Source organism: Castor canadensis, chromosome X (assembly GCF_047511655.1).
Source record: "Castor canadensis chromosome X, mCasCan1.hap1v2, whole genome shotgun sequence".
Taxonomy (NCBI): domain Eukaryota; kingdom Metazoa; phylum Chordata; class Mammalia; order Rodentia; family Castoridae; genus Castor; species Castor canadensis.
Window position 1 is genome coordinate 24,776,621 of NC_133405.1, and position 27,847 is coordinate 24,804,467.

Here is a 27,847-nt window from a genome sequence, read left to right on the forward strand (position 1 = left end):
GGCAGTCTATCAAAAAGTGAATCATAGACTTACTATATGATCCAATATTTATACCTCTAATTATAGAACAAAGAATTTTAAAATTTACTTTCATGCAAAATGGGCACACAAATATTCATGATAGCCAAAAGGTGAAAACAACACAAATGACTATCAACTGACAAATGGATGAACAAAATGTGTTAAATCTACACAATGGAATATTATTCAGTCACGAAAAGGAAAGAAGCACATACTACAACTTGACCTCTGAAAACACTATGCTGAGGCAAAGAAGCTAGTCACAATAGACAAAATATTATATACTTTCATTCATATGGAATCTCCTGAACAGGAAAAAATCTATAGACAAAAGTAGACTACCAGTTGTGTAGGTCTGGAAGGTAGGTGAGGGATGCAACACAGTGGTGTTATGGTTTCAATATGAAATATCATCCACAGGTCATGTGTTGGGGGCTTAATTGTCAGTTGATGGGGTTTTAGGAAGTGATCAGATTCTGAGGGCTCTGACCTAACCAATGGATTCATCCCTCCATGGATTCAAAATATGATGGCATTATTAGAAGTGGTGAAAAGTAGGAGGTGAGGCATAGTTAGAGGAAGCAGGTCACTGTGGGTGTGTCCTGGAAGGATGTAACTTGTTTATTGCCCCCTTCTCTCTCTGCTCCCTGTCTGTCATGAGGTAAGCTGCTTCTGGCACAGCTTCCATTGCCATGATGTTCTGTCTTACCATGGTCCCAGGACACGATGGAGCCAAGGAGAATGGACCTTTGAAACTCTGAGTCAAAAAAAAATAATAACTTCTCCTTTTAAGTTGTTTTTTTCAGGTATTTGTCACAAAGAACTGACTAACACAGGTGGTTAGTGGTGTGGTAACTAATGTATGCTGGGTTTCTTTTGGGAATGATAAAAGTGTTCTCAAATGGACTGTGGAGATAGTTGTACATATCTGTGAATAACTAAAAGCCACTAAAGTGTACACTTTAAATTGTGCAACATTTATAGCTGTATTATGTGCAATAATCAAAAACTACAAACACAGCTGGGGATGTAGCACAGTGGTAGAATACTTACTGAGCCTATGCAGAGACCTGGATTCCATCCCCATCACTGAAATAAAAAGTGAAACAACTCAAATGTCTATCAACTGATAGCTAAACAAAAGTGATGTATTTGTCCAATGGAACATTATGCAGTCATAAGAAGTAATAGGGCACTGATACACTCTACAAAGTGGAAGAATCTTAAGGTTTTTTTTTTGAAGAGTAATAGAAATGCTTTGAAATTAGATAGTGACAATGATTAAACAATATTGTGACTATATATAAGAAATCACTGTATTATGTACCTTAAAATGGTAGATTTCCTTCTCTCTCTCTCTCTCTCTCTCTCTCTCTCTCTCTCACTGTGTGTGTGTGTGTGTGTCTGTGTGTGTCTGTGTGTGTGTGTGTGTGTGTGTGTGTGTGTGTGTGTGTGTGTTACCGGGTTTGAACTAACAACCTTGAGCTTGCTAGGCATTCTACCACTTGAGCCATACCCCCAGCACCTTTTGCTTTGGTTATTTTTTTTTGGAGGGGGAAGATCGGTGGGACTGGGGTGTGAACTCAGGGCTTCATGCTTGCAAAGCAGGCACTCTACCACTTAAGCCATAACTCCAGTCCTGCTTTGGTTATTTTTGAGCTAGGGTCTTGCTTTATTCCTCAACTGGCCTAGACTAAGATCCTTTTATTTATGCTTCCCATGTAGCTGGGATGACAGGAGCACACCACTATGCCCAGTTTTTATTAGTTGAAATGAGGTCTTGTTAACCCTTTGCAGGGCTAGCCTGGAACCACACAATTCTCCAATTTCTGCCTTCCGAGTAAGTTGCTGGGATTGCAGGCTTGAACTACCATGCTCAGCAAAATGGATTTCTTTTGTGAACTTGTCTTGATTTTTAAAACTGTCCTCCCCCCACCAATGGACATATAGGAGTAAATTCTTACTTAATGACAATCCTGAAAGAAATGAGAACACGTGGCCAGTCACTCAAGAGAGACAAGTGTGGGTTTCTAGAAACATGGGGAGGAGTTTCAAGGATAGAGTAGTTAAAATTGTTCAATTTTCAATGAATGTTTCCGTTCTCACCAGACATCTTTTTCTTTATGGAGTGGCTTCTCTTATACATTTCCTTTCCTTCCCTTCTCCTTTCTCTTTCGTTCTTTCTTTCTTTTTTTTTACTTTGACTAGACAGTTTTCTTGAATCCTTGCAGTTATGTTTTTCATGAAAAACAAATTAGATATGAAATTTGGTCATCCCACTCAGGCAAATTGACCCTCTCCCCCTCTAATTTTAGGTCAGATGTGGAGGCTTGTGACACTATTTGAGAGAAATGTTATTACCCAGGGGACTCCAGGTGGTGAGATAGACATGCAAACAGTTCTGAGCTGGCTTGAGAGAGGCAGAGGTAGCCTATTGGGCCTTTACAGTTGGGCTGTAGGTAACTTTTAAATTTCTGCTTACACAGAAGGAAATGGCAGGCAGATTGAAGATTGCCAGTTTAAAACTCCCACCTACGTGGAAGGAAATAGAAGGCAGGTAAAAGAGTTGAAATTTTACATTTCCTGCCTATGCAGAAGGAAATGGCAGGTTGGCTGGAAAACTGCCAGTTTAAATTTTCCACCTGCATCAAAAGAAACAAAACGATTGGCAGGTTGGAGATTTACCACTTTAAATTATCTGGTGGGGGTGCCAAAGGCAAAATCACATGGACTGCAAATTCAATAGTTTTAAATATCAGGACCACAGCAAAGGAGATGTATGCAGTTTTTTATCACCCTGATTTTGGAACTTTTAACTTTCCATGTTTGTTATCTTGATTATTGTCTTTTCCTATAGAGTTTTTTTTTTTTGAGTCAGAAGCAAGTGGCTGTATAGATGAGAAAGAAAACCTAGTTCAAATAGAAAACATTGGTAGGACTCAAGTGATTTGTAGGACTGATTAAAGAACAAGTTACCATCAGGGTATATGTATATATGGAAATTTCACAACAACAACAAAAAAACCTGTAAAACTATCATATACTAATAAAAATGTTTTTTGAAAAAAGACTAAGTTACCTATGTAAGTAGCTCTTGAGAAATGAACCTCTCAGTGCTATAGACATAATGAGGGAAAACTGGAAGGTGAAACATTGCTTAAAGTTCAAAATACAATTTTAGAAAATGTTCATACAAGCAATTCTTTGGCAAGTACATCTCTTGTAAATGTTTTTTTTTTTTCTTGACCTTGCTGTAACTATTATGGGCGCCCATATGACAGAATTAAGAATAACAAAGAAAAGCAAGCAAAATCGTGTTTAAAACAAATTGGTTTAATCAACCAATTACTTAAATCACTTCACTTACATTTCTCTTGCTTATCTCCTCAAAGGTGAGAGGTGTGCCAAGTACACTATTTTAAAAACAAAATAGGGTTGATGCCTCTAACCCTGAGGGAGAATTCAGAATTTGTGTTTCCATGTAATCGGACACAATATGCAGCCCCAGTTTGGGATAGCAACCTCGGGCTGGACACCAAGGTCGCATTCCTGCTGATCCCTCCTTTCGCTGGAAGCCAGTGGCCCACTGCGGGAGCGCCCCTGCCTTCGAGGGAGTATAAGGAGCTGCACATGTTAGCACCCGCCATCCGGGTCCGTTAGAAACGGTACCCGGATGTGCGGGGGCGGATCCGGCGCCTACCCATGAGGCAGCGCGCATTGTTATATACAGGGGCCCTTGCCGAGGCGCTCATTCTGCGCTGGAAATCACGGTGGCTGCTGCTGTTGCTGTGGCGGTCGCTTAGTATTTTCGCGCTCCTCCCTTTCCTCCTCCTCTTTCTCCTCCTCCTCTGAGCCCCAGTCAGGCCGATCTGCTCTGCTCTCGGTAAGCGGCCCCCGCCCCCGCCTTTGCTGCGAGGAAACAGACAGCTGCTCTCTCTTAGGCCGTGAGGGCAGCAGGCTTAGGGTCTCCATCCTAGCGCGAGTCGCCTGATCGACCAGGATGCGGGGGAGAAGGGTGCGGGCTTAGCTGCGCGGAGGCGGGTGGGCCACCATCTTGCGTCGGCCCTGGAGGGGGAGTGATCTCTGAAAGGTAGCTGCCCAGCTGCAAGGTTGGGTCGCATGTGGCGGGCCGCGGTCGCGCGGGCAGCGGTCTAGGGGGTCTGCGCTGTGCAGGGAGCTGCCTTACGGACCGGGCCGCATGGGTCGCCACCTCCTCATCTCCCAAGGCCTGTGAGTCTGTCTCCAGTTTGGTTTGGGCTTTTCTTTTTGGAAACAACTGCCTTTGGGTTTTGTTTTGTTTTGTTTTGTTTTTGTACATTTGATGCCAGTGTTTGACGGGGACCCGCCCACCCCCCCCAAGTCTTTTCCGTCACCGGAAAGACTAGTGGGGTTCGGAACTTTCAGGCATCAGGGCCCCAGGGGCCCCTTGGTTCTGCCCAACCCCCCCCCATCCTCCGGGTTACCAGTATTTCCGTGCTTACACCCTTGTTCTTGCCAAAGGGACTGCCTTCCTCTGTCATAGAAATTGTGCTCCATTCCGTTATTGTCTAGAGGATAAAAGCCCCAAGGAGAAACGTGGAGTTAGATAGACGATTTTTTTTTTACAGTAAGCTGAGCAGGGTTTTCTTAATGAGATGGAAAAAATTACCTCATTGGAGGTTTTCCTCAGAAAACCTGCCATAGAGATGGACTTCTTTCAACTTCAAGTTTGAATGCTTTTTAGGGAGAAGTCTGAGAACAGTGTCAAGTAAACCAGTTTCTTTCAGCATGGGAAACATTCATCCAAGGAATTCCCTTTGTTTGAGAAGATTTGTTATGTTCTTTTGAATCTGTGAGCTTAAGTTTTGGGCCATGTTATTTTCAGGTTTGGACTTTGAGTTTTAATGTCTTTTAGTGCATTAAATATAAATTTGAAACCTACAAGTACAATTCTAGAACACAAAAATCTCTAAGCATTTGTGAGGTGTCCTGCTTTGGGAATTACAGTGCAAACTCAAACTGTCTCCTTAAGTAGAGACTTCATCGAGCCTATGGAGAGCGTGGGTTTGCTTATATAATTAAGTTAGATCTGTGTCTCTTTGTTTTAATATTAGTACAAATTCAATTATTTTATCTTGCATTTTTATGTTTCAGTGATATCACCCCTTTTGAAGTGGGCTGTGAGATGTTGATATAACTGTTTTGAAGGTGAGGAAACAGCCTCAAGGAGAGGCCATGTGGTTAGTAAGTAGAACCAGTTCTTGAACCAAGGTCTTCTGACCCTCATCCAAGGCTCAGTTCACTATATTATGCCCCATTTTTATGGGAGTGAGGTGGTGGGGAAGAGTTAAGCAAGGAGATACACCTAGTAATTTTAAGAAAATATCATTCAGTCTCCCTTTCCTTCATATTTATATATTAAGGTATCATATTTTTTCAACTTTTTGATATTTAATATTTTTCCAAGCACGTTGAAAAGTTGAAGAATAATCTATTGAAAAAGTTCTAATGTTGGAGAACTCCAAGTCTCAGTTTTTTCTATTTAACCAATTTTCTCCAGTCAGGTTTTCTGATACAGTCTGGCCTTTCCTGTCCAGTGTTTTACTATTCAGCATTGTCTTTCTTAGTAAACAAGAGGAGAGTAAGAGGAAAAGGATTTATAATTCTACACCTTCTATCACACATTTTTCTTTTTTCAGGAGAACATTTAGAAGCATACTAACAGTGCTTTTTTAACTGTGCTGGGGATTGAACCCAGGGTCTGGGCCTCCTGCATGCAAGACAAGCACTCAACCCTGGAGCTGTACTTCCAACCCATCAACAGTTTTGTTGGTGTTCTACTAGTTTGGTAGGAGAAGTGTTGGGTTTTTTTTTTTAATGGTACTAGAGTTTGAACTCAGGGCCTCATGCCTGCTAGGCAAGTGCTCTACCATCTTCCCCGGGTAGGAGAACTCTTGAATGGGATATTGAAAACATCTTGCTATTCAAAAGTAACTTTTCAAAGACCAGAAATATTTATCATTTATATTTACTAATTAGACATATAGTCCTGGATATTTTTTCTGTATCTTTCGGCTTCAGGAAGGGACTTTAAAATACTTGGTTTTCAGTTAGATTGCTTTAAGTAAAAATTCAGGAACACTAAAGAAAGAGTATCTTTACTATCTGTCAGTATATCAGAGAAAATAGTCATCACTGTATAGCATCTGGGAGGAATGGACCATTTTTTTGTAGTGCTAGGGATGGAACTCCAGGCATTGTGCATACTAGGCAGGTGCCCTTCTAGTGAGCTACATCTGCTGCCCTAGTTGTCTTTATTAAGACAGATATTAAAAACATTTGCAAAACTGTAAGTCATTGCCACTCTTTTCATTAGACTTTTTGTTTTTGAAAGTCATTACTTTCATAAAAGTATTTATATTAACTTGTAATAGATTTTTATTATTTTACATTGATACATCTTTTTAATTTTTATTTCAATTTCTAATATGATAAGTATCAGTAAATACAACCTGCATAAATGTAAAGTTCATTGGATCTTCAGTAAGTTTATTTAGGAGTAAAAAGAGTGGGCTCTAGGGGTGGTTCAAGTGCTACAGCACCTGCCTAGCAAGCTTGAGGCCCTAAGTTCAAACCCCAGTACCAGCAAAAAAGTAAGAGTGAAAAGAGGTCCTGAGACAAAAGAGTTGAAAACTACTGATCTGACAGTATTTTACTTGAATTGTTTTTATGAACTAAAAATTTATTTTCTTTTTTGTGCTTATACTCATCATCTTTTTGTATGACTCTAGGTAAAGAAGTTTAGCAAAATTGTTTTAATATACTACACAAGAATTTTTCTTGTCCTTTGCTTAATCTTCACAGTAGAAAGTGCCACTATTTTCATTTTACAGACAGAGAAACAAAGATTCAAAGAGGTTGATTAAACTTCCTACATATTTGGCAGCCAGAATGTGATAGACTCAAAATTCCCACTCAGGTTTTCAGTCCCCATGTTCAGTGTTCCCATCAGTGCACTTACTTGACATTTTCCTTTGTGGATGATTTTTACTCCTATAAAATGTGAGTTAATTAATAATACATACTTCCTGACGTTCCTTTAGGAATTAGTGATTATAGAAATCTTTACATAATATTTATTATATACATTGGCTTTGAAGGACCAGTAATTATACATTATTCTTTTCCCCAGATTATCTTTTATATATGAATTATAATAAAAGTATATTCATATAGTCTTTAGCCAGAATATAATATAAAATTATTTTGCCCCATCCAAAAAACTTAACAAAATAAAATGTTTTAAAATATGGGCAAACTTTACAAAGTATTATGCTAATGAATTTTAAATCCTTGTGTAAACTAGGTATTTTCTTTGAGTATATAAAGTATAAAAATCAAGAGACAAAAGTTGAAAACCTAAATAAATTGGGAAAATACTAAGTTGTTAAAGAAACATCTTATCAAAATGTACCTGGATTTCCTAATCCTTTTAAAAAGATAGTTTGCACAATATAAAAGCTACTGAGACAAAGGAAAGATGGGGAACTTGTATTTCTCCCTAATTACATGATTTGTTCCCCAAACCTGACTTAGGAGTTTCAGTTGTTTAGTTGCCAGTGAAATTGTCTAAATAACCAAGGTATAAACCATCATTTGTTGGGTTTGAGTACCATACCAATTAATTCCTGTTGTAATTAAAAACACTTTTATAGGCACTCTTATATGTAAAATGTTTAAAGTATTCTGAATTCTTAACCATAAAACAAAACAAACAAGTGTAACTACAAAATCAGTGGTATTCAAATCAACTTTAATGTATTGAATGTGCAATATTTTTTGCTGAAACAGTCACTGTCTCCTTCTATTGCATTTTCATACCTATAATTTACACTTACATAAATAGCAAGATTTTTCTGTTTCATCCATTTCAGTACCTTCATTTCTATAGCTAACCATAATGTAACGTGCCCTTTTTTTAGTGCAAATGCATTATTTAGCTATTATCTCCTTCCATTATTTTATTATTAATCAGTACCAAAAAAGTGATAGTACTTGGTGATGATGCAGCAAGAAAGACAAAAAGATAAGTACTGAAATTACATGGGCCAAGCATAGTTCTAAGGTAGTCATCCACGTGATCCCAGAATATGCTTAGGTTAATTTGTTGAGATAAGCAGCAAAACAGAAATACAGAGGTGTATTTTTATAGAGCTCTCTTGCACCATCTGGAAGATGTCTATTTTCCCCAGAGGTCATGTTAAGATTAGCCATTTTTTAATTTTAAATAAAAGTTCCAGGAATGTAGCTTTAAGTGCATTAAACCAAAAATGAACTATTATTTCCTCTCTTCACTGCAACACCTTATTAGATAATTTGTTTCAAGCATGACAAGTTTCAAGTGTTTAAAATGGTGTCATTTAAACTTGGATTAGGCTAGCATGCCTCCCTAATCTACCTCTTTTCTTTCTCTACCCCCAGAATCTTATGGATTTGGTATTCTCTTTGTTAGCTGCTTTCTTAGATACTCTTTCTCCATAGAGTGACTCCATCACCCCCAGGCTTATATGGTACTAGCTTATTTTCTTTTCTTTTTTTTTTACACTGTATTTACACCTCACTCTAATCCATTACGACATATCTTAACTTGATTGTGTCTGCAGAGACCCTATTTCCATATAAGGTGGGATTCATACATTCTGAGTATTAACAGATGTATTGAGATATGATTCACATAACATATTCCACCCATTTAAAGCATATAGCTCAACAGCTTTGATATGTTCACAGAGTTAGTAACCATCACCATAGTTGATTATAGGACCTTTTCAATACACCAGAAGCTCTATACCCATTAACAGTGACTCCCCGTTTCCCCCCAACCCTCTCAGACCTTGACAACTACTACTCTACTTTCTCTCTGGATTTGCAGCTTCTGGACATTTTATATCAATGAAATCATACAAAATGTAGGATGTTTGGCTGGATTTTTTTCACATAGTATTATGTTCTCAAGGTCCATATATATTGGAGCATGTATCAGTGTTTCATCCTTTTTTACTGCTAAATATTCCATTGTAGGGATATATCACATTTTAACTATTTGTCAGCTGATGGGTATTTATGTTTTCGTTTTTTGGTTATTAAGAACAATGCTTCTGTGAACGTTTGTGTACAAACTTTAATGTGGACATATTTTAAATTGCCTCTCTAGGAGTGGAGTTTCTGAGTTATATGGTAACTAAGTTTAACTTTGTGAGGAACTGCCAGAGTGTTCTCATAGAGGCTACACTACTTCACATTCCCACCTGCAAAGTATGAAGGTTCCAATTTCATTACCTGCTTCTCAACACTTGCTATTATCTGTTTGGCTTATAGACATCTTTGTGGGTGTCAAGTGTTATCTCTTAATTTTTAAAATATTTTTAAATTATGTTAATCCATTACCTAAAAATTTTTGTAAACTAAACTCTTCTAAAAGATGTTTAAATTTTAGATGTATAAAAGCTGAAGGAAGCCGAGCCGGGTGCTGGTAACTCACAACTGTGATCCTAGCTATTTGTGAAGCTGAGATTCAGGAGGATTGCAGGTTGAGGCCAGCCCAGGCAAATAGTTTGCAAGACCCCATCTCCAAAATAACCAGAGCAAATGGACTGGAGGAGTGGCTAAGTGGTAGAGCGTCTACTTTGCAAATATGAAGCCCTGAGTTCAAATCCCAGTCCCACCAAAAAAAAAAAAAAAAGAACTGAAGCCAAAAAAAAACCCAAACTAAATAGTAATTACAATTATTTATACAGGTTCCCAAAGAAATGAATGGGTTGTATTCAAGAGGTGTAAAATTGCATGGAACTCATTTTTTACCATAAGAATTGTGTATTAAACATGGGCATATGTTTATCTGAGTCAGTAGCTAAAATGGAATGTTCTTTTCTCTTCCCTATTAGATGCAGAACCTAAAGACACTTAAGTTGCTGCTATTGGAGTTCTAAGATACCTATCATATATCTTTGATGGATTTTCCATTTCTCTGACAGCTGACTTACTCCCACATAGTTACTTGCCTTGCCTCCAAAACTGCGGTGGTGACTTGAGGGGTTTTGTGGTAATAGTTTTAGAGGGCTGTAATCCTCCAAAAGCCCCACAATTTTTTTTAACTGGAACTAAATATGGTGATGATCCTTTAGACTTGTGTTATCTATAAAAATGATCTGTAGCTGCATTGTCCAACATAGTAGCCAGTAGCTACTTGTGGCTTTATAGCACTTGAAATGTGGCTAGCATGACTGAAGAGCTGAATTTTTTAATTTAATTAATTTAAATTTAAGTAGATACATGTGTCTAGTGGCAATCTCATTGGATATTACAGCTTTAAGCTGAAGTTATGGGTCATAGGGCACCCAAGGATTTCTGACTTTTTAGAGCATTTAAACATGTACTAATTAAGGCTCCTTGGTGGCTGCTATGGGCCTCAAGTAATCTCTGTAGCCATAGCAGTGGATATGACTTGTTTATATAGACTGCTTATCTATTTAGTACTCCTTTTAGGGTGTTTATGTCAATAGATATTTTATATGTTTTTTTAATAAAAGTATTCTGTAAATCTAATAGGCTGTGCAGTTGTGACTCTTCAGTATTCTGTGTACTTGGTAGCCATAGATTCATTTTTAAAGTTAGCATATATTAATTGTACAAAAGGGTTTCATTGTGATATTTCTGTGTAAAAGTATAATGTACTTTGATCAAATTCACCCCTCTATTACTCTTTGTTATCCTCCCCCCTTTAAAAACAATTACTGAAGGGCTGATGGAGTAGCTCAAGTGGTAAGAGCACCTGCCTAGCAAGCATGAAGCCCTGAGTTCAAACCCAGTGACTGCCCTCCCCCCCAAAAAATTGACAGGTTTTATCATTCTATTTTCATACATGCACATAAAGTACTTTGATCATATTCAATCCCCCTTCACCCTCTCCTCTCATCCTTCTTGTTCCTCTGGTTCCTACCCCCAGTCTCCATTTTACACTCCTGTCACTCATTTTTTAAGGTCTAGATTCCACATATGAGAGTAGCTGTAGATTCTTAATGTTGAGCAAGAAGTGTCATGCGTTTATCAGCATCACATATGCATTACCTTAGTTCTAGTTTAAGGACAAGTTGTGAACAGTCATACTTCACAACTGTGGAAATTTACTAAGGCACAAAATTTAGTAGAGACTTTTGCTGTAGAAATTAAAAAATTAATACCAGTAACTTTTTCTGGAACTAAAGTAATATTTTTCCCTTTGGACTAATTCAGTCTAAATAATTTGGAAAGGTTTGCTTTTGCCAATCTGAGGATAAAGCCAAATGCAAAGACTGAATTAGCTCTGTATATCCTATTCCTTTAAATTTTTAATGCCTAATTTTGACTTTTTTTGTTTTGTAACTGAAAACAGGTTTGTTGTTGTTTTGTGTGTGTGTGTGTGTGTGTGTTGTGGTACTTGAGATTGAACCTAGGGCTGTATGCATGGTAGGTATGTACTCTTTAACACTGAGCTCTATCCCCAGTCCTTGTTTTCTTAGTCTTACTCTGTAGCATAGGCTGGCCTGAAATTCACAATCCTCCTGCCTCAATCTCCCAAATGCTGGAATTATACCACCCCAGCTATGTGTAACTGAACTACAGCTTTTCAAAGGTTATTTCTATACAGAATGTATGGTATGTGTATGAGAATTCAAATAAAATCCTTGTGTTAGATAAAGCAATTCAAATGTTTTGGATAATTTTTAATGTAACATCTTTTTTTTAAGGTCAAATAGGGCTGGAGGTGTTGTTCAGCAATAAAGCAGTAGCCTAGCATGTATATAGCCCTGAGTTCAATCTCCAGTACCACAAAAAAAACCTCAAATAATTATAGACATATTAAATTGTATACTTCTGAAGGAAGGGACTATGACTTACTCATCTTTGGTTTTTTTGCCCTATAACTTAGCATATTACCTTAAGTCCAGTCATTTTTTAGTGAAATTAATCTATGAGGAACTTTATCTGACTGATTTTCTTTTCAGTTAAAACCCAAAAAACCTATAAACTAAAAGTTTATTTAAATATATGTGTTTTCTTATAGTAATAATAGTATTTCTGAAATATGAAGAATAGGTCAATGTAAGGCAAAAGACACTTAGCATTTCAAAATAACACATTACAGGTGATTTACTTATTTATCAAATACACCAAACTCAAAAAGTAAGATTTTGTAGGAGATAAAGATTATGTGTGTACACTTAATTTAACAAAGCCCACTAAGCCCACTCTAATAGTGGGTATCTGTATCTAAGACCTAACTTGCTACCTTGTGTGGAGTCATATAAGTTTGGTACACACTGAAATTAGACCCAAAGATTTCTGAATCAAGTTTCATGTTTCAGTATTTGGTGCCACTTGGAACTCATAAAATTGATGTCATATTTTGTTCTTAGGTGACTCTACAACTTGATGGATGACGATACCCCTTTTCAACAAAAAAGTAAGTATTGCTGTTGTTGCCATCGATACTAGTACGCATGGTTTTTGTGCTGCTAACCTTTCTTCAAGAGAAAAGGTGAGAAACGAGTGGATATGTTTTCTTAATGAGAAAAATACTTAAAGTAATGCATAATCACAGTAAAAAAAATACAATAAAAATGTGAGAAAAGTAGAAATGTTTCCTTCTCATCCCCAGAAATAACTATTACTGTAGGTTTTGTGTACACAGTTACAAACTTTTCTATGCGTAGACAAAAGATAATTTCTAAGTAAGATCATACTACATATGCTATTATGTAACATTCTAAAATTACAGCATAATACATAAAATAATATAGTCAACAACTATCATAAAAAATGAATGAGGAAGATCAGTGTGTTCACATGGTGTCACTATAGCATCAGAGTGTATATAAATGATTGTTTTAATTACCATTACCAGTATATATACATCTCTCATTTCTTTAAAGTTTGACATCACCTGACTTTGCCAAATTTCTTAGCCTGTAGATTATCATATGTTAAGTGCCTGTTTTATATCCAATAGACTATTGTATGTAGGAGGAAATACAAAGGAAGAAGAAAATTATTATTCATGCTCAAGGAGCTTACTTTAGAGTTGAACATGTACAATTACAACCCATTAAAAATAGTGAGCAATTTGGGACTGAAGGTGTGGCTCAAGTAGTAGAGCACCTGCCTTGCAAGTGTAAGGCCCTGAGTTCAAACCCCAATACTGCCCCCCCCAAAATAAATGAGAGGATTGATATCTTATTGAATATCTGCTTGAAGTTAGGTACTCTGTATAGCGTTTTCCCGAATCTCTGTTACTATTTCTATTAAGAAGATAACATGAATATATTAGAGGTGAGGAAGTAATTTCTCCAGAGTCACATGATTAGGAATAATACAATGAAGATGTAAGCTACTTTTATCTGGGGGACACATTCCAAGATCGTCAGTGGATGTTTGAAACCACAAATTGTATTGAACCCTGTTATTCAGTGCCTTTTCCATCTTAACGAAGCACTTTTTTTTCAAAGTCAATCAAGGTTTATTTAAACAAGTAGCAACTAAATATAGTGGGCTTATATGAAGAGAGTTGAAAAAATAGAAATCATTTTATATATTGGCTATTAAAGAACACAGCATAAAACACCATCCAGCTAATACAACGAAAAATAAAACCATATACTGTAAAGTTTTGATTATCTGGAGCCTTTTAGAAAGGAGCTGATAGCTGACTTTTTAAAAAAAAGTTATCATATTATTGTTGTACTGGGAGTACACGGTGACATTTACAAAAGTTCTTACAACATATCATAGTTGAATTTATCCCCTCCATCATTCTCATTTATGCTCCCTTCCCCCATTCCTGGAATAGTTTCAACAGGTCTACTTTTTCCATTTTCATACATGAAAATAGATAATATTTCCATTGCATTCACTCTCCTACACCCTTTCCTTATATCTTCCCCTTCCCATTGGTACCAACCCCCAGGCAGGAACTGATTTACATTTCTGTTTTCCATGTTTGAGAAAAGACATTTTTGTTTGTTTAAGATACAGGGAATTTCCTTGTAGCATTTCTATGTATAATATATGTATTATAATCCAAGTTGGTTTATCCCCTCTATTTTTCTCCTTTCTACTTTAGTCCCCTTCTTAGGGTGATTTCAAGAGGTTTAAAAATTCTATATTCATTCTTGTATAGAAAGTACATCAACCATAACTCACCTTCTTGTACCCTCCCTCTCCCATTAGTGACTACCCCTTAGTGTGATCTATTTTTCATAATATTGCTTGTATTTGTTTTAGGTCTGTATTACACATACAAGAGAAAACATATGTTTCTGGTCATTATTTTTTTATTTATTTAGAGACAGGGTCTTGCTATTTTGCATAGGTTGGCCTAGAGTTCACCATGTACCTAGGCCTAGGCTGGCCTCAAACTCACCATCCTCCTGCCTTAGCCCCCCTGAGTGCTAGGATTACAGATGTACACCACCACGCCCAGCATGGTGGGACTTTATTCTTAGTAAAAGAATATTTATCTCATACTTGATGAAGAGATTGGCTGACTATAGAAAATTACCTTTACTGTCTTTCATAAGCATTATTTCCATCCCCTTCAATCACAATTTTTCCATATTCTCTTTACTTCCAGCATTCTGAAATTTCATCATATGTTCCTCGTTGTAGTCTTTTTCGTGATCATTGTGTTCAGTACTGATGAGCCCTTTCATTCTGGAGATTTATGTCCTTCAAGAAGAAGAAATTTTTTCTTGTATTTTCCTTTAATTACTTCCCCTATTCTTTTTCTCTGTTCTTTTTTCTGGAGTTTTATTAGGTGAATGTTGTACATTAGAAATTGGTATTTCTAACAATCTCAGCTTTTCTATTTGTGTGTGTGTGTGTATGTCTTTTAGTTCCACATGTACTCAACTTTGGTGTTTGGGATTTTTTTTTTTTCATTTTTCTTTTATTATTCATATGTGCATACAAGGCTTGGTTCATTTCTCCCCCCTGCCCCGACCCCCTCCCTTACCACCCACTCCACCCCCTCCCACTCCCCCCCCTCAATACCCAGCAGAAACTATTTTGCCCTTATCTCTAATTTTGTTGTAGAGAGAGTATAAGCAATAATAGGAAGGAACAAGGGGTTTTGCTGGTTGAGATAAGGATAGCTATACAGGGAGTTGACTCACATTGATTTCCTGTGAGTGTGTGTTACCTTCTAGGTTAATTCTTTTTGATCTAACCTTTTCTCTACTACCTGTTCCCCTTTTCCTATTGGCCTCAGTTGCTTTAAGGTATCTGCTTTAGTTTCTCTGCGTTAAGGGCAACAAATGCTAGCTAGTTTTTTAGGTGTCTTACCTATCCTCACCCCTCCCTTGTGTGCTCTCGCTTTTATCATGTGCTCATAGTCCAATCCCCTTGTTGTGTTTGCCCTTGATCTAATGTCCACATATGAGGGAGAACATACGATTTTTGGTCTTTTGGGCCAGGCTAACCTCACTCAGAATGATGTTCTCCAATTCCATCCATTTACCAGCGAATGATAACATTTCGTTCTTCTTCATGGCTGCATAAAATTCCATTGTGTATAGATACCACATTTTCTTAATCCATTCGTCAGTGCTGGGGCATCTTGGCTGTTTCCATAACTTGGCTATTGTGAATAGTGCCGCAATAAACATGGATGTGCAGGTGCCTCTGGAGTAACAGTCTTTTGGGTATATCCCCAAGAGTGGTATTGCTGGATCAAATGGTAGATCGATGTCCAGCTTTTTAAGTAGCCTCCAAATTTTTTTCCAGAGTGGTTGTACTAGTCTACATTCCCACCAACAGTGTAAGAGGGTTCCTTTTTCCCCGCATCCTCGCCAACGCCTGTTGTTGGTGGTGTTGCTGATGATGGCTATTCTAACAGGGGTGAGGTGGAATCTTAGTGTGGTTTTAATTTGCATTTCCTTTATTGCTAGAGATGGTGAGCATTTTTTCATGTGTTTTCTGACCATTTGAATGTCTTCTTTTGAGAAAGTTCTGTTTAGTTCACATGCCCATTTCTTTATTGGTTCATTAGTTTTGGGAGAATTTAGTTTTTTAAGTTCCCTGTATATTCTGGTTATCAGTCCTTTGTCTGATGTATAATTGGCAAATATTTTCTCCCACTCTGTGGGTGTTCTCTTCAGTTTAGAGACCATTTCTTTTGATGAACAGAAGCTTTTTAGTTTTATGAGGTCCCATTTATCTATGCTATCTCTTAGTTGCTGTGCTGCTGGGGTTTCATTGAGAAAGTTCTTACCTATACCTACTAACTCCAGAGTATTTCCTACTCTTTCTTGTATCAACTTAAGAGTTTGGGGTCTGATATTAAGATCCTTGATCCATTTTGAGTTAATCTTGGTATAGGGTGATATACATGGATCTAGTTTCAGTTTTTTGCAGACTGCTAACCAGTTTTCCCAGCAGTTTTTGTTGAAGAGGCTGCTATTTCTCCATCGTATATTTTTAGCTCCTTTGTCAAAGATAAGTTGGTTATAGTTGTGTGGCTTCATATCTGGATCCTCTATTCTGTTCCACTGGTCTTCATGTCTGTTTTTGTGCCAGTACCATGCTGTTTTTATTGTTATTGCTTTGTAATATAGTTTGAAGTCAGGTATTGTGATACCTCCTGCATTGTTCTTTTGACTGAGTATTGCCTTGGCTATTCGTGGCCTCTTGTGTTTCCATATAAATTTCACAGTAGATTTTTCAGTCTCTTTAATGAATGTCATTGGAATTTTGATGGGAATTGCATTAAACATGTAGATTACTTTGGGGAGTATAGACATTTTTACTATGTTGATTCTACCAATCCATGAGCATGGGAGATCTCTCCACTTTCTATAGTCTTCCTCAATCTCTTTCTTCAGAAGTGTATAGTTTTCCTTGTAGAGGTCTTTCACATCTTTTGTTAGGTTTACACCTAGGTATTTGATTTTTTTTTGAGGCTATTGTAAATGGAATTGTTTTCATACATTCTTTTTCCGTTTGCTCATTGTTAGTGTATAGAAATGCTAATGATTTTTCTATGTTGATTTTATATCCTGCTACCTTGCTATAGCTATTGATGATGTCTAGAAGCTTCTGAGTAGAGTTTTTTGGGTCTTTAAGGTGTAGGATCATGTCGTCTGCAAATAGGGATATTTTGACAGTTTCTTTACCTATTTGTATTCCTTTTATTCCTTCTTCTTGCCTAATTGCTCTTGCTAGGAATTCCAGTACTATGTTGAATAGGAGTGGAGATAGTGGGCATCCTTGTCTGGTTCCTGATTTTAGAGGGAATGGTTTCAATTTTTCTCCGTTTAAGTATAATGCTGGCTGTAGGTTTGTCATATATAGCGTTTATAATGTTGAGGAACTTTCCTTCTATTCCTAGTTTTCTTAGAGCTTTTATCATGAAATGATGTTGGATCTTATCAAAGGCTTTTTCTGCATCTATTGAGATGATCAAGTGGTTTTTGTCTTTGCTTCTGTTAATGTGGTTTATTACGTTTATTGATTTTCGTATGTTGAACCACCCCTGCATCCCTGGGATGAAGCCTACCTGGTCATGGTGAATAATCTTTTTGATGTGTTGCTGAATTCGATTTGCCATTATTTTGTTGAGGATTTTTGCATCAGTGTTCATTAAGGAGATTGGCCTATAGTTCTCCTTTTTGGAGGTGTCTTTGCCTGGTTTTTCGATAAGTGTAATACTGGCTTCATAAAATGTGTTTGGCAGTTTTCCTTCCCTTTCTATTTCATGGAACAGTTTAAGGAGGGTTGGTATCAGTTCTTCTTTAAAGGTCTGATAGAATTCAGCAGAGAATCCATCAGGTCCTGAACTTTTCTTTTTGGGGAGACTCTGGATTGCTGCTTCAATTTCATTTGTGTTATAGGTCTATTCAGGTGATTAATTTCCTCTTGGTTCAGTTTTGGATGATCATATGTATCTAGAAATCTGTCCATTTCTTTAAGATTTTCAAATTTATTTGAATATAGGTTCTCAAAGTAGTCTCTGATGATTTCCTGGACTTCCATGGTGTTTGTTGTTATCTCCCCTTTTGCATTCCTAATTCTACTAATTTGGGTTTTTTCTCTCCTCATTTTAGTCAGGTTTGCCAGGGGTCTATCGATCTTGTTTATTTTTTCGAAGAACCAACTTTTTGTTTCATTAATTCTTTGTATGGTTTTTTTGGTTTCTATTTCGTTGATTTCAGCTCTTATTTTTATTATTTCTCTCCTATTTGTTTTGGGATTTGCTTGTTCTTGTTTTTCTAGGAGTTTGAGATGTATCATTAGGTCATTGATTTGGGATCTTTCAATCTTTTTAATATATGCACTCATGGCTATAAACTTTCCTCTCAAGACTGCCTTAGCTGTGTCCCATAGGTTCCGGTAGGTTGTGTTTTCATTTTCATTGACTTCCAGGAACTTTTTAATTTCCTCTTTTATTGCATCGATGATCCATTCTTCATTAAGTAATGAGTTATTTAGTTTCCAGCTGTTTGCATGTTTTTTGTCTTTACTTTTGTTGTTGAGTTCTACTTTTACTGCATTGTGGTCAGATAGTATGCACGGTATTATTTCTATTTTCTTATATTTGCTGAGGCTTTCTTTGTGCCCTAGGATATGATCTATTTTGGAGAAGGTTCCATGGGCTGCTGAGAAGAATGTATATTGTGTAGAGGTTGGATGAAATGTTCTGTAGACATCTACTAGGTCCACTTGATCTATTGCATATTTTAGATCTTGGATTTCTTTATTGAGTTTTTGTTTGGATGACCTATCTACTGATGATAATGGAGTGTTAAAGTCTCCCACAACCACTGTGTTGGCGTTTATATATGCTTTTAGGTCTTTCAGGGTATGTTTGATGAAATTGGGTGCGTTGACATTGGGTGCTTACAGATTGATGATTATTATTTCCTTTTGGTCTATTTCCCCTTTTATTAGTATGGAATGTCCTTCTTTATCTCGTTTGATCAATGTAGGTTTGAAGTCTACTTTGTCAGAGATAAGTATTGCTACTCCTGCTTGTTTTCGGGGGCTATTGGCTTTGTCAATCTTCTTCCAGCCTTTCATCCTAAGCATATGCTTATTTCTGTCAGTGAGATTAGTCTCCTGTAAGCAACAAATTGTTGGATCTTCTTTTTTAATCCATTTTGTCAAACGGTGTCTTTTGATGGGTGAATTAAGTCCATTAACATTAAGCGTTAGTACTGATAAGCATGTGGTGATTCCTGCTTAGTTGTTTGAAGGTGTGATTGTGTGTACCTAACTTGATGTTACTCTCTACTGTCTTGCTTTTTCTAATCCTGTGGTTTGGTGCTGCCTGCCTTTTCATGGTTAAGTTGGGTGTCACTTTCTGTGTGCAGGATCCCTTGCAGAATCTTTTGTAATGGTGGCTTTGTGGTCACATATTGTTTTAGTTTCTGCTTATCATGGAAGACTTTTATTGCTCCATCTATTTTGAATGATAGCTTTGCTGGGTAGAGTATCCTGGGGTTGAAGTTATTTTCATTCAGTGCCCGGAAGATCTCACCCCACACTCTTCTTGCTTTTAATGTTTCTGTTGAGAAGTCTGCTGTGATTTTGATGGGTTTACCTTTGTATGTTACTTGTTTTTTCTCTCTTACAGCCTTCAATATTCTTTCCTTAGTTTCTGAACTTGTTGTTTTAATGATGATATGTCGTGGAGTAGTTCTATTTTGATCTGGTCTGTTTGGTGTCCTGGAGGCCTCTTGCATCTGTATGGGAATATCTTTCTCTAGATTTGGGAAATTTTCCGTTATTATTTTGTTGAATATATTACGCATTCCCTTCGCTTGCACCTCTTCTCCTTCTTCAATGCCCATGATTCTCAAGTTTGGTCTTTTGATGGAGTCAGTGAGTTCTTGCATTTTCTTTTCACAGGTCTTGAGTTGTTTAATTAAAAGTTCTTCAGTTTTTCCTTTAATTACCATTTCATCTTCAAGTTCTGAGATTCTGTCTTCTGTTTGTTCTATTCTGCTGGATTGGCCTTCCGTTTTGTTTTACAGTTCTGTTTCGTTCTTTTTTCTGAGGTTTTCCATATCCTGGCTGTTTTCTTCTTTATTGTTGTCTATTTTTGTCCTGAGTTCATTTATCCATTTATTCATTGTGTTCTTTCTTTCACTTTGGTGTTTATACAGTGCTTCTATGGTTTCCTTTATTTCTTCTTTTGCTTTTTCAAATTCTCTATTTTTATTGTCTTGGAATTTCTTGAGTGTCTCCTGTACATTTTGGTTGACCCTATCCAGTATCATCTCTATAAAATTCTCATTGAGTACTTGTAGTATGTCTTCTTTTAAATTATTCTTGTGGGCTTCATTGGGTCCTTTGGCATAGTTTATCTTCATTTTGTTGGAGTCTGGATCTGAGTTTCTGTTCTCTTCATTCCCCTCTGGTTCCTGTACTAATTTTTTGCTGTGGGGAAACTGGTTTCCTTGTTTTTTCTGTCTTCCTGTCATTGTCCTTGGTGTTGTTACTGTCCCTGTACTGTGTGTAATTAAGTATTTTCTAGCTTGTAATAATAACAATGGTAATATTGAGAATGGAAGAGTGAGCTGAGATGGGAAGCAAGAAGTTAAAGAAAAGGGGAAAACAAATATACAGACAAGAGGGAGAAAGCAGAACAAGGTATCAGACAAGAGAGTTTCAAAGGTATAAACAGGGAGTGTTAGTGTACTAATCGACAGTAAGCTGAACAGACAATAGAGAGACAGAGGATTGAAAATCAAAGATAAAAAAATAAAAAATAAGTATATGAAAGTAATATCTATTTATAAAAATGAATTAAAATAAAATGGAAAATAGAAAATTAAAAAAAAAAAAACCAAAAAACTTCCAAGTTTATATGCAATGCAATTTCAGTCTTAATAATTTGGATGTCCGTCTCAATCTCCAGTGCTGGAATTGGTGCCTCAGATGTTGTTCTGTAGTTGTCTCATCAAAGGGGATGCATACAGGAAATCAATGTGAGTCAATGCCCTGTATAGCTATCCTTATCTCAACCAGCAAAACCCCTTGTTCCTTCCTATTATTGCTTATACTCTCTCTACAACAAAATTAGAGATAAGGGCAAAATAGTTTCTGCTGGGTATTGAGGGGGAGAGCGGGAGGGGGTGGAGTGGGTGGTAAGGGAGGGGGTGGGGGCAGGGGGGAGAAATAAACCAAGCCTTGTATGCACATATGAATAATAAAAGAAAAATGAAAAAAAAAAAAAGAAGAAGCTATTGGGAAAAAAAAAAACAAAGGGGATGCATAAAGTAGAACAAAACTACACTCACACACACACAGAAAAAAAAAAAAAAAAGCCCCACCAAGTGTCCCCAGTTCAAATGCAATACAGTTTCAGTAAGTTTTTCGGCTTGCAGGTGTAATTCGGTTGTTCTCTCATCAAAGGTAGGGAGAAAAAGAAAAAAAAAGCGTCTGGAGGCAGTTCTGAGAGTGGTATCTGCAACTGTGGCTTGCCTGCCTGCTGCTCTCAGCCTGTAGCTGGCGGCGTTATTTATGCAGATCTCTAGGGTGAGCTAGCACTCACCTGGTCCCACAGTCTTTGTTTGCTCAGAGTTCTCCTGTGCGTGGGCCTCTGCCACAGGCTTTCCCCTTTCCAAGCACTGGGAAAGGTGACACTGCCCCGCGTTGTCAGGCCTGCGTGTTTGTTTACAGTTCACGTGGGAAGTGGGTCTTCCCTCCTCTCACAAGCGTCCCCGCTGCTGGTTGCTGGGCGAGCCCCGCTCCCGCCAGAGCCTCTCCTGCCCGCCCGGCTTGTTTATTTACAGTTCGGGGAAGGAGTCCCTTCCCCCGATCTTCAGCGCTCAGGGCGCCCCACCCTCTTTCCAGCGTGTCTTAACTGTTCTTATTACTTGTTACTCAGTTTCTCTTTTTTTCCCGGGTGGAGGTCAGTCTGTCCAGGGGGCTAGGCTGCTCTGGCCCAGGCTTGTCTGTGGGGAACCGCGGTACCGCGAAGCTCACCTGGTCCGCGTCTTCCCAAGCCGTATGGGCGCCGGCCACTGGCGGCCCCGGGGGCCTCCTCGGGTTCTCCGTTTAACGTGAAGTGGAGATTCTCTGCGCCGGCTGGAGATGTGGAGGAGTCAAAGTTATGCCTTTTCTCGGTGATTATGCCTGCAAAGTGTGTCTCCAGCATCTCTCCAAGATTTCACTATAGGAGGCTCGCTTTCTGCTTCCTACCTCTAGCCGCCATCTTGGAATCTCTTATTTTACTGAATTTTACCTATTTTATTTTTAATCATTTTCTAAATGTTAGAATATTTTTGTCTCTCTAAAGATGCTAATTTTATTTAATATTTTCTCCTGTCCTATGACCTAAAACCTGTTTTACTAAGGTTTTCTTCAAGATCCTTTCATCTATTTTATTTCTTTGGTTTTTTCACATTGGAGATTTTCCTCAAATTTCTGGTGCTCATTGGTTATTCATACTCATTTAAGACTTAGGTACTAAAATGTTTCCTAGGAGCACTTTGCTTATTCAGAACTTATAGGCTAGTATGATAATCACAGTATGTTCTTTGCTTAATTTCTTCAGGTAAGAAATGTCTGATCTGCCTTGAAATGGAATAATCTTACACTTAATTTCTTTATTTGCAGCCTAGTACCGCCTCCTTTCTTTGCTCTGTGCCTGCTATACCTAAATTGGATCTGTTTTTCTGGTATTTCCTACCTGTTGTTTCTTATTCTTAGTTTGGCTCCCTTTTGTTACCAGAAGTAGGTTTTTTTAGGTAATGGTAAGGTACTATCCTTTTGATAGATATAACCATATCATAACTTTGATTTGATTTGATTTTAAAATTTATTGGCCACTATATATAACTTGTATTCCATTTTATAGCTATCTGCCTAAGTTTTACTATTTTTTCTTCTTTCTTTGTTGTTGTTTTGAGACAGTGTCTTACTATGTATAGCCCAGGGTGGCCTCAAACATGTGGTCCTCTTGCCTCAGCCTCTTGAGTGCTAGAATTACAGGTGTGGACTATCACACTTGGCTAGCTACTAGTTTAGATATTATAGGTAGAATTCTAAGCATCTTAATTTTGTTACCATATACCAACTACAGTTATCAATTCAGTTGTTGCCTTTAGGGTTAGTAAAGTACATCTTAAATAGCATTCTTTATATTGCAAAAAAAGTATTTTTCGTTTTCAAAGTAAGGTTTTTTTCCTCTCCTTTTGAAAATTAGATAATTCAAAAATGGCAGAACTCTTCATGGAATGTGAAGAAGAAGAATTGGAACCATGGCAGAGGAAAGTAGAAGAAACTCAGGATAAAGATGATGATGATGATGATGAGCTGATCTTTGTTGGAGAGATATCAAGTTCAAAACCAGCCATTTCAAGTAAGCATATACTTCAGTGAAGTTTCATAAGATTGTTGATCATTTTGAATGGAAAAACCTGTGGTTGTGCTATATGTCTTGATTGATGTATTTGTTCTTCTGTAAGGAGCTGAAGGTGAGAAGGGTAACAATAAAAATTTGTGATGATTATGGTGGGGGTATGGTTGGGGACAGGAATAAGGAGGTGAGAGGTTAAAATACCATATTGAGAAAGGGGGAAATTAACTAAAGATTATTAAATTACTTGACAGCATTATAGGCCTTCTGAGATTGAAAGTCCTACTTTTTAGTGGACCCAAGTAGCTTTGTGTTGCTTTTTTCTTTTCTCCCTTTAGCTCAGATGTACAAAAAAGGAAGTATTTGGAATGCTTTGCTTAAAATATCAGAATATACTAAATAAGTTTTTGTTGGTGTCTGATGTGGGTTCTCACATCCAGACAACTACCTCATCAAAGTATCATCTTGATTCTTGGCTCTAAAATTCACAGACAATGCATGATTATGCGATCTCTGGTCTGTGTACCAACATGTGATGTAGCTTCTGGCTACTTCTAAACCTAGGAACTACTGTTTATATTCATGAAGAGGGGAAGGAATAGTCTTCAGCCATTGTAATACAGTCAGTAGTCATACACTTAAATCCTTATGAATTTGTAGCAAAACATGCTAGAATAATACTTTGTGAGTTATTAGATTTCTTTTAGAGTAACTAGACTTGACATTGTTAGGATGTAAAAGTGAAGGTAATGATGACAAGGCATTAAAATTTCCTCTCAAAATGTACAGTATACAAGGGACAACACACTGAATTTCAGGGGAGAAATACAAAGTAGATATTTACCAAAATAACTCACTTTTTTTTAAGCCTGGAGGATTTACCAAAGAATTCAGTAAACATACAGGTGTTTTATTTACCATGGCTATGATCAATAGTGTAAGTAAGAGGCAAGTTTTAAATTTTCTCAAAGCCTGATTCCTGCTTCTCTTGATTCTAAATTTAGAGTAGTGCTTCAACTCAATTTTATCAGAGGTAAAAAGATTTAACCAATCGAATTCTCAGTATCATTTCCTGTGGCAAATTGGGAAGTGCTAAGTACCGCTTAAATTATAAAATGAGCTAGATATGTTTGACATGTTTATGGTTCATAGAGCAACAAGATACTGTATTTTCTTGTTGTTTCTAGTCATTGTGACAATTTTTATGCTGAAATATCACCATATTTCAAAATTGTTGCTCAGATTGTTTCATTGAAACTAGACAATTGAGATTTAAGAACTGGGGGCATGGCTCAAGTGGTAGAGTGAATGACTAGCTGGTGCAAAGCCCAGGTTCAAATGCCAGTACTGCCAAAAGAAGTTAAAAGAAAACAAAGCTCAAGCTTCCATGCTTACCTTGGGCTGGGGGTACGGCTCAAGTGGTAGAGTACCTGCCTAGCAAGCACAGAGCCCTGAGTTCAAATCCCAATACTGCAAAAAAAATTTAAGTTATATTTATATCAATTATAGATGACTCAACTAGAATAATATCTATTAGTTTTAACTGATTTTATCAAAAAGGGGATTAGAACTCAGCATATTTCTTTTCTAAATTGTTAGCTAAGAATTTAAATATAAATGATTTTGTTGATGTTTTATGCGAAAGCCATAAAATACTTTTAGTATATGGAATATATGAGCTAAATGCCTACTATAGACCCACCATATAAGGATAGTACAAAAACATATGTTTAGTAGACTTCAATGCCAAAAAGAATGTATAACTCTTTAATGGCTTAAGCAACTACTTATCTTGAATTTTTGGGTGAAAATAATAATCAAGTTCAAGTGTGGTAGTACATACCTGTAATCTCAACTGAGATAACAGGAAGCTGAGTCCGGATGATCAAAAGTTCAAGGACGGCCTGGGCTACATAGTGAGACCCTGTCTCAAAAAAGTGATCACATTTTTTCCTATACTTCTATATTGCTGAGTCATAGAGTATTTTTACTTTTATATAATCTGATACCCTGCAGAATTATTTTGAGGGACCTGGTTCTTTTCTGCAAGGATATAAAAAGGGAGGTAGTGTTTTTTTTAGGTTTTCTCGGATATTTTTGTGTTTTGTATCTTTTCCTGATAAGCAGTTTTAACCAATTGTGCTCTTTCAGTTTTTCAGTTTGATTCCTTAATAACCTAAAAATTATGGAGTACAAATATAAGAGTGAGGAATATTAAACTGATCCAGAGCATACTGTCAGGCTCAGATTGACTTCTTGTGTAGTAGTATATTTGAAATCCCTTAAGTTAATTAAATATTAAACTCTAGGTTGAATTTAGTCTGTAGTCTGATAATTTCTCATTCAGAATACAGGAGTAATGGTACTGAGAGTCATTTAAAAAAATCAGGGAATAAATCTTTAAATTCCTAAAATCAAATGAAAATGAAAACAAAACCTACCAAAACCTTTGGGATGCAATGAAGCCAATTCTAAGAGGTAAGTTTATAGCTATGAGTGCCTACACTAAAAAAATCAGAAGTTTGGGGCATACTGGGGCATGCCTATAATCCCAGCGACTCCTAAGGTACAGGCAAGAGGATTGCAAATTTAAGGCTGTCCCAGGCAGAGTTAGAGAGACCCTATGTAGAAAACAAAGGTAGGGGACTGGCATAGATCAAGTGGTGGAGTACAAATGTGAGACCCTGGGTTTCATCCCCAGTACCACACCAAATTTAAAACAATTAAATCTCAAACAAATAACCTAATGATGCACCCCAAGGTCATAGAAAAATAAGAATAAGCCAAACCCAAAATGATTAGACAGAAAGAAATAATAAAGATCAGTGTGGAACTTAATGAAATGGAAACTATAAGGACAATACAAATGATCAGTGAAACAAAGAGCTTGTTCTTTGAAAAGATAAGCAACATTGACAAACCTTTAACCATGCCAACTAAGAAAGAAGACCCAATTAATAAAATTGCAGATGAAAAAGGGAATATTACAACCAATACTACTGAAATTCAGAGGATCATTAGGAAATATTTTGAAAATTTATACTCCAATAAATTACAAAATCCAAAAGAAATGGATAAATTTCTAGACACATGTGACCTACCAGAATTGAATCAAAAGGATATAAACAGCCTCAACAGATGTATAATGTGCAGCAACAGTGAAACAGTAACAAAGAATTTCCCAAGAAAGAAAAGCCAGACTGGACTGAATGTGCCACATCTCATCTGATCTCAGAAGCTAAGCAGGGTCGGGCTTGCCTAGTACATGGATGGGAAAAAAGTCAGACTGGACCAGACTGATTAACTGCTAAATTCTATCATCAGACCTTGAAAGAACAAATACCAATGCTCCTCAAATTATTCTATCAAATAGAAAGGGAAGGAATACTTCAAATCACATTCTGGAAACCAGAATGATTCCAAACCAGATATGGACACAACAAATAAAGAAAACTATAGACTAATTTCCTTTATGAACATAGATACAAAAAGTCCTAAATAAAATATTTGCAAACACCATGATGAAATTAGTTTCATTCCAAGGATGGAAGCATGATTCAACATTCACAAATCAACAAACATAGCACATAAATAGAATCAAGGACAAAATTCTTGTTATAATCTCCATAGATGTAGAAAGGGCCTTTAACAAAATTCAACATACATTTGTAATAAAAAGCCCTGAGGAAATTAGGAATAGAAGGATCATACCTCAACTGAATAAACAGTTCTCAAAAGAGTACAATATTCGACCAATAAATAGCCATCTGGAAAATGCAAATCAAAATTACGTTGAGATCTGTCTCACTTCAGTCAGAATTGCTATCATCCAGAAAACAAACAACAAATGGTGAAGAGAATGTAAGGCAAAAGGAACCCAAATTCCTCTTGTTAGGAATGCAAATTAGTCCAGCCATTATAAAAATCATATGGAGATATGTCAAAAAACTGTGCCACTCCTGGGAATAAATCCAAAAAGAGTGTTAAGTCAGCATACTAAAATAAAGACACCTGCACACCCATGTTTATTGCAGCACTATTCACAAAAGTCAACTTGTGGAATCAGCATAGGTGCCCATCAACAGATGAATGGATACAGAAAATGTGGTATTTTGCACAATGGAGTATATTATTCAGCCATAAAGAAGATTGAGCTGGGTTCCGGTTGTTCACACCTGTAATCTAATTACTTGGGAGACAGATATCAGAAGGATAGCAGTTCAAGGTCAGTATGGGCAAATAGTTCCAGAGACCCTGTCTCAAAAATACCCAATACAGATGGGTACAGGTGGCTCACGTCTGTAATCCTAGCTACTCAGGAGGCAGAGATCAGGAGGATCGTGGTTCAAAGTCAGCTGAAGCAAAATAGTTCATGGGACCTGATCTTGAAAAAACCATCGCAAAAAAGGGCTGGTGGAGTGGCTCAAATGGTAGAGTAGCTGCCTACCA

General features: G+C 37.1%; 1 protein-coding gene across 13 annotated transcripts in view; it reads left to right on the forward strand.

Annotated features, from left to right (window-relative positions):
• Positions 1 to 3,729: 3,729 nt before the first annotated feature.
• Znf280c (zinc finger protein 280C) overlaps positions 3,730 to 27,847 on the forward strand; it is a 70,040-nt gene continuing 45,922 nt past the window's right edge. For 5 of the 13 annotated variants that reach the window (XR_012444572.1, XR_012444571.1, XM_074063844.1 and 2 more), the window contains exons 1-4: positions 3,730 to 3,904; positions 5,155 to 5,208; positions 12,456 to 12,502; positions 23,246 to 23,401. Coding sequence is in view for 11 of the 13 variants with exons in the window: in XM_074063844.1 (XP_073919945.1) it covers positions 12,472 to 12,502; positions 23,246 to 23,401 (187 nt within the window). In the remaining 2 variants the exon portion in view is untranslated. Of the gene's footprint in view, positions 3,905 to 3,933; positions 4,252 to 5,154; positions 5,245 to 5,699; positions 5,849 to 7,301; positions 8,571 to 12,455; positions 12,503 to 22,538; positions 22,719 to 23,245; positions 23,402 to 27,847 lie in introns of those variants that run through there. The other 8 variants (XM_074063847.1, XM_074063845.1, XM_074063846.1 and 5 more) reach the window with 8 other exon arrangements.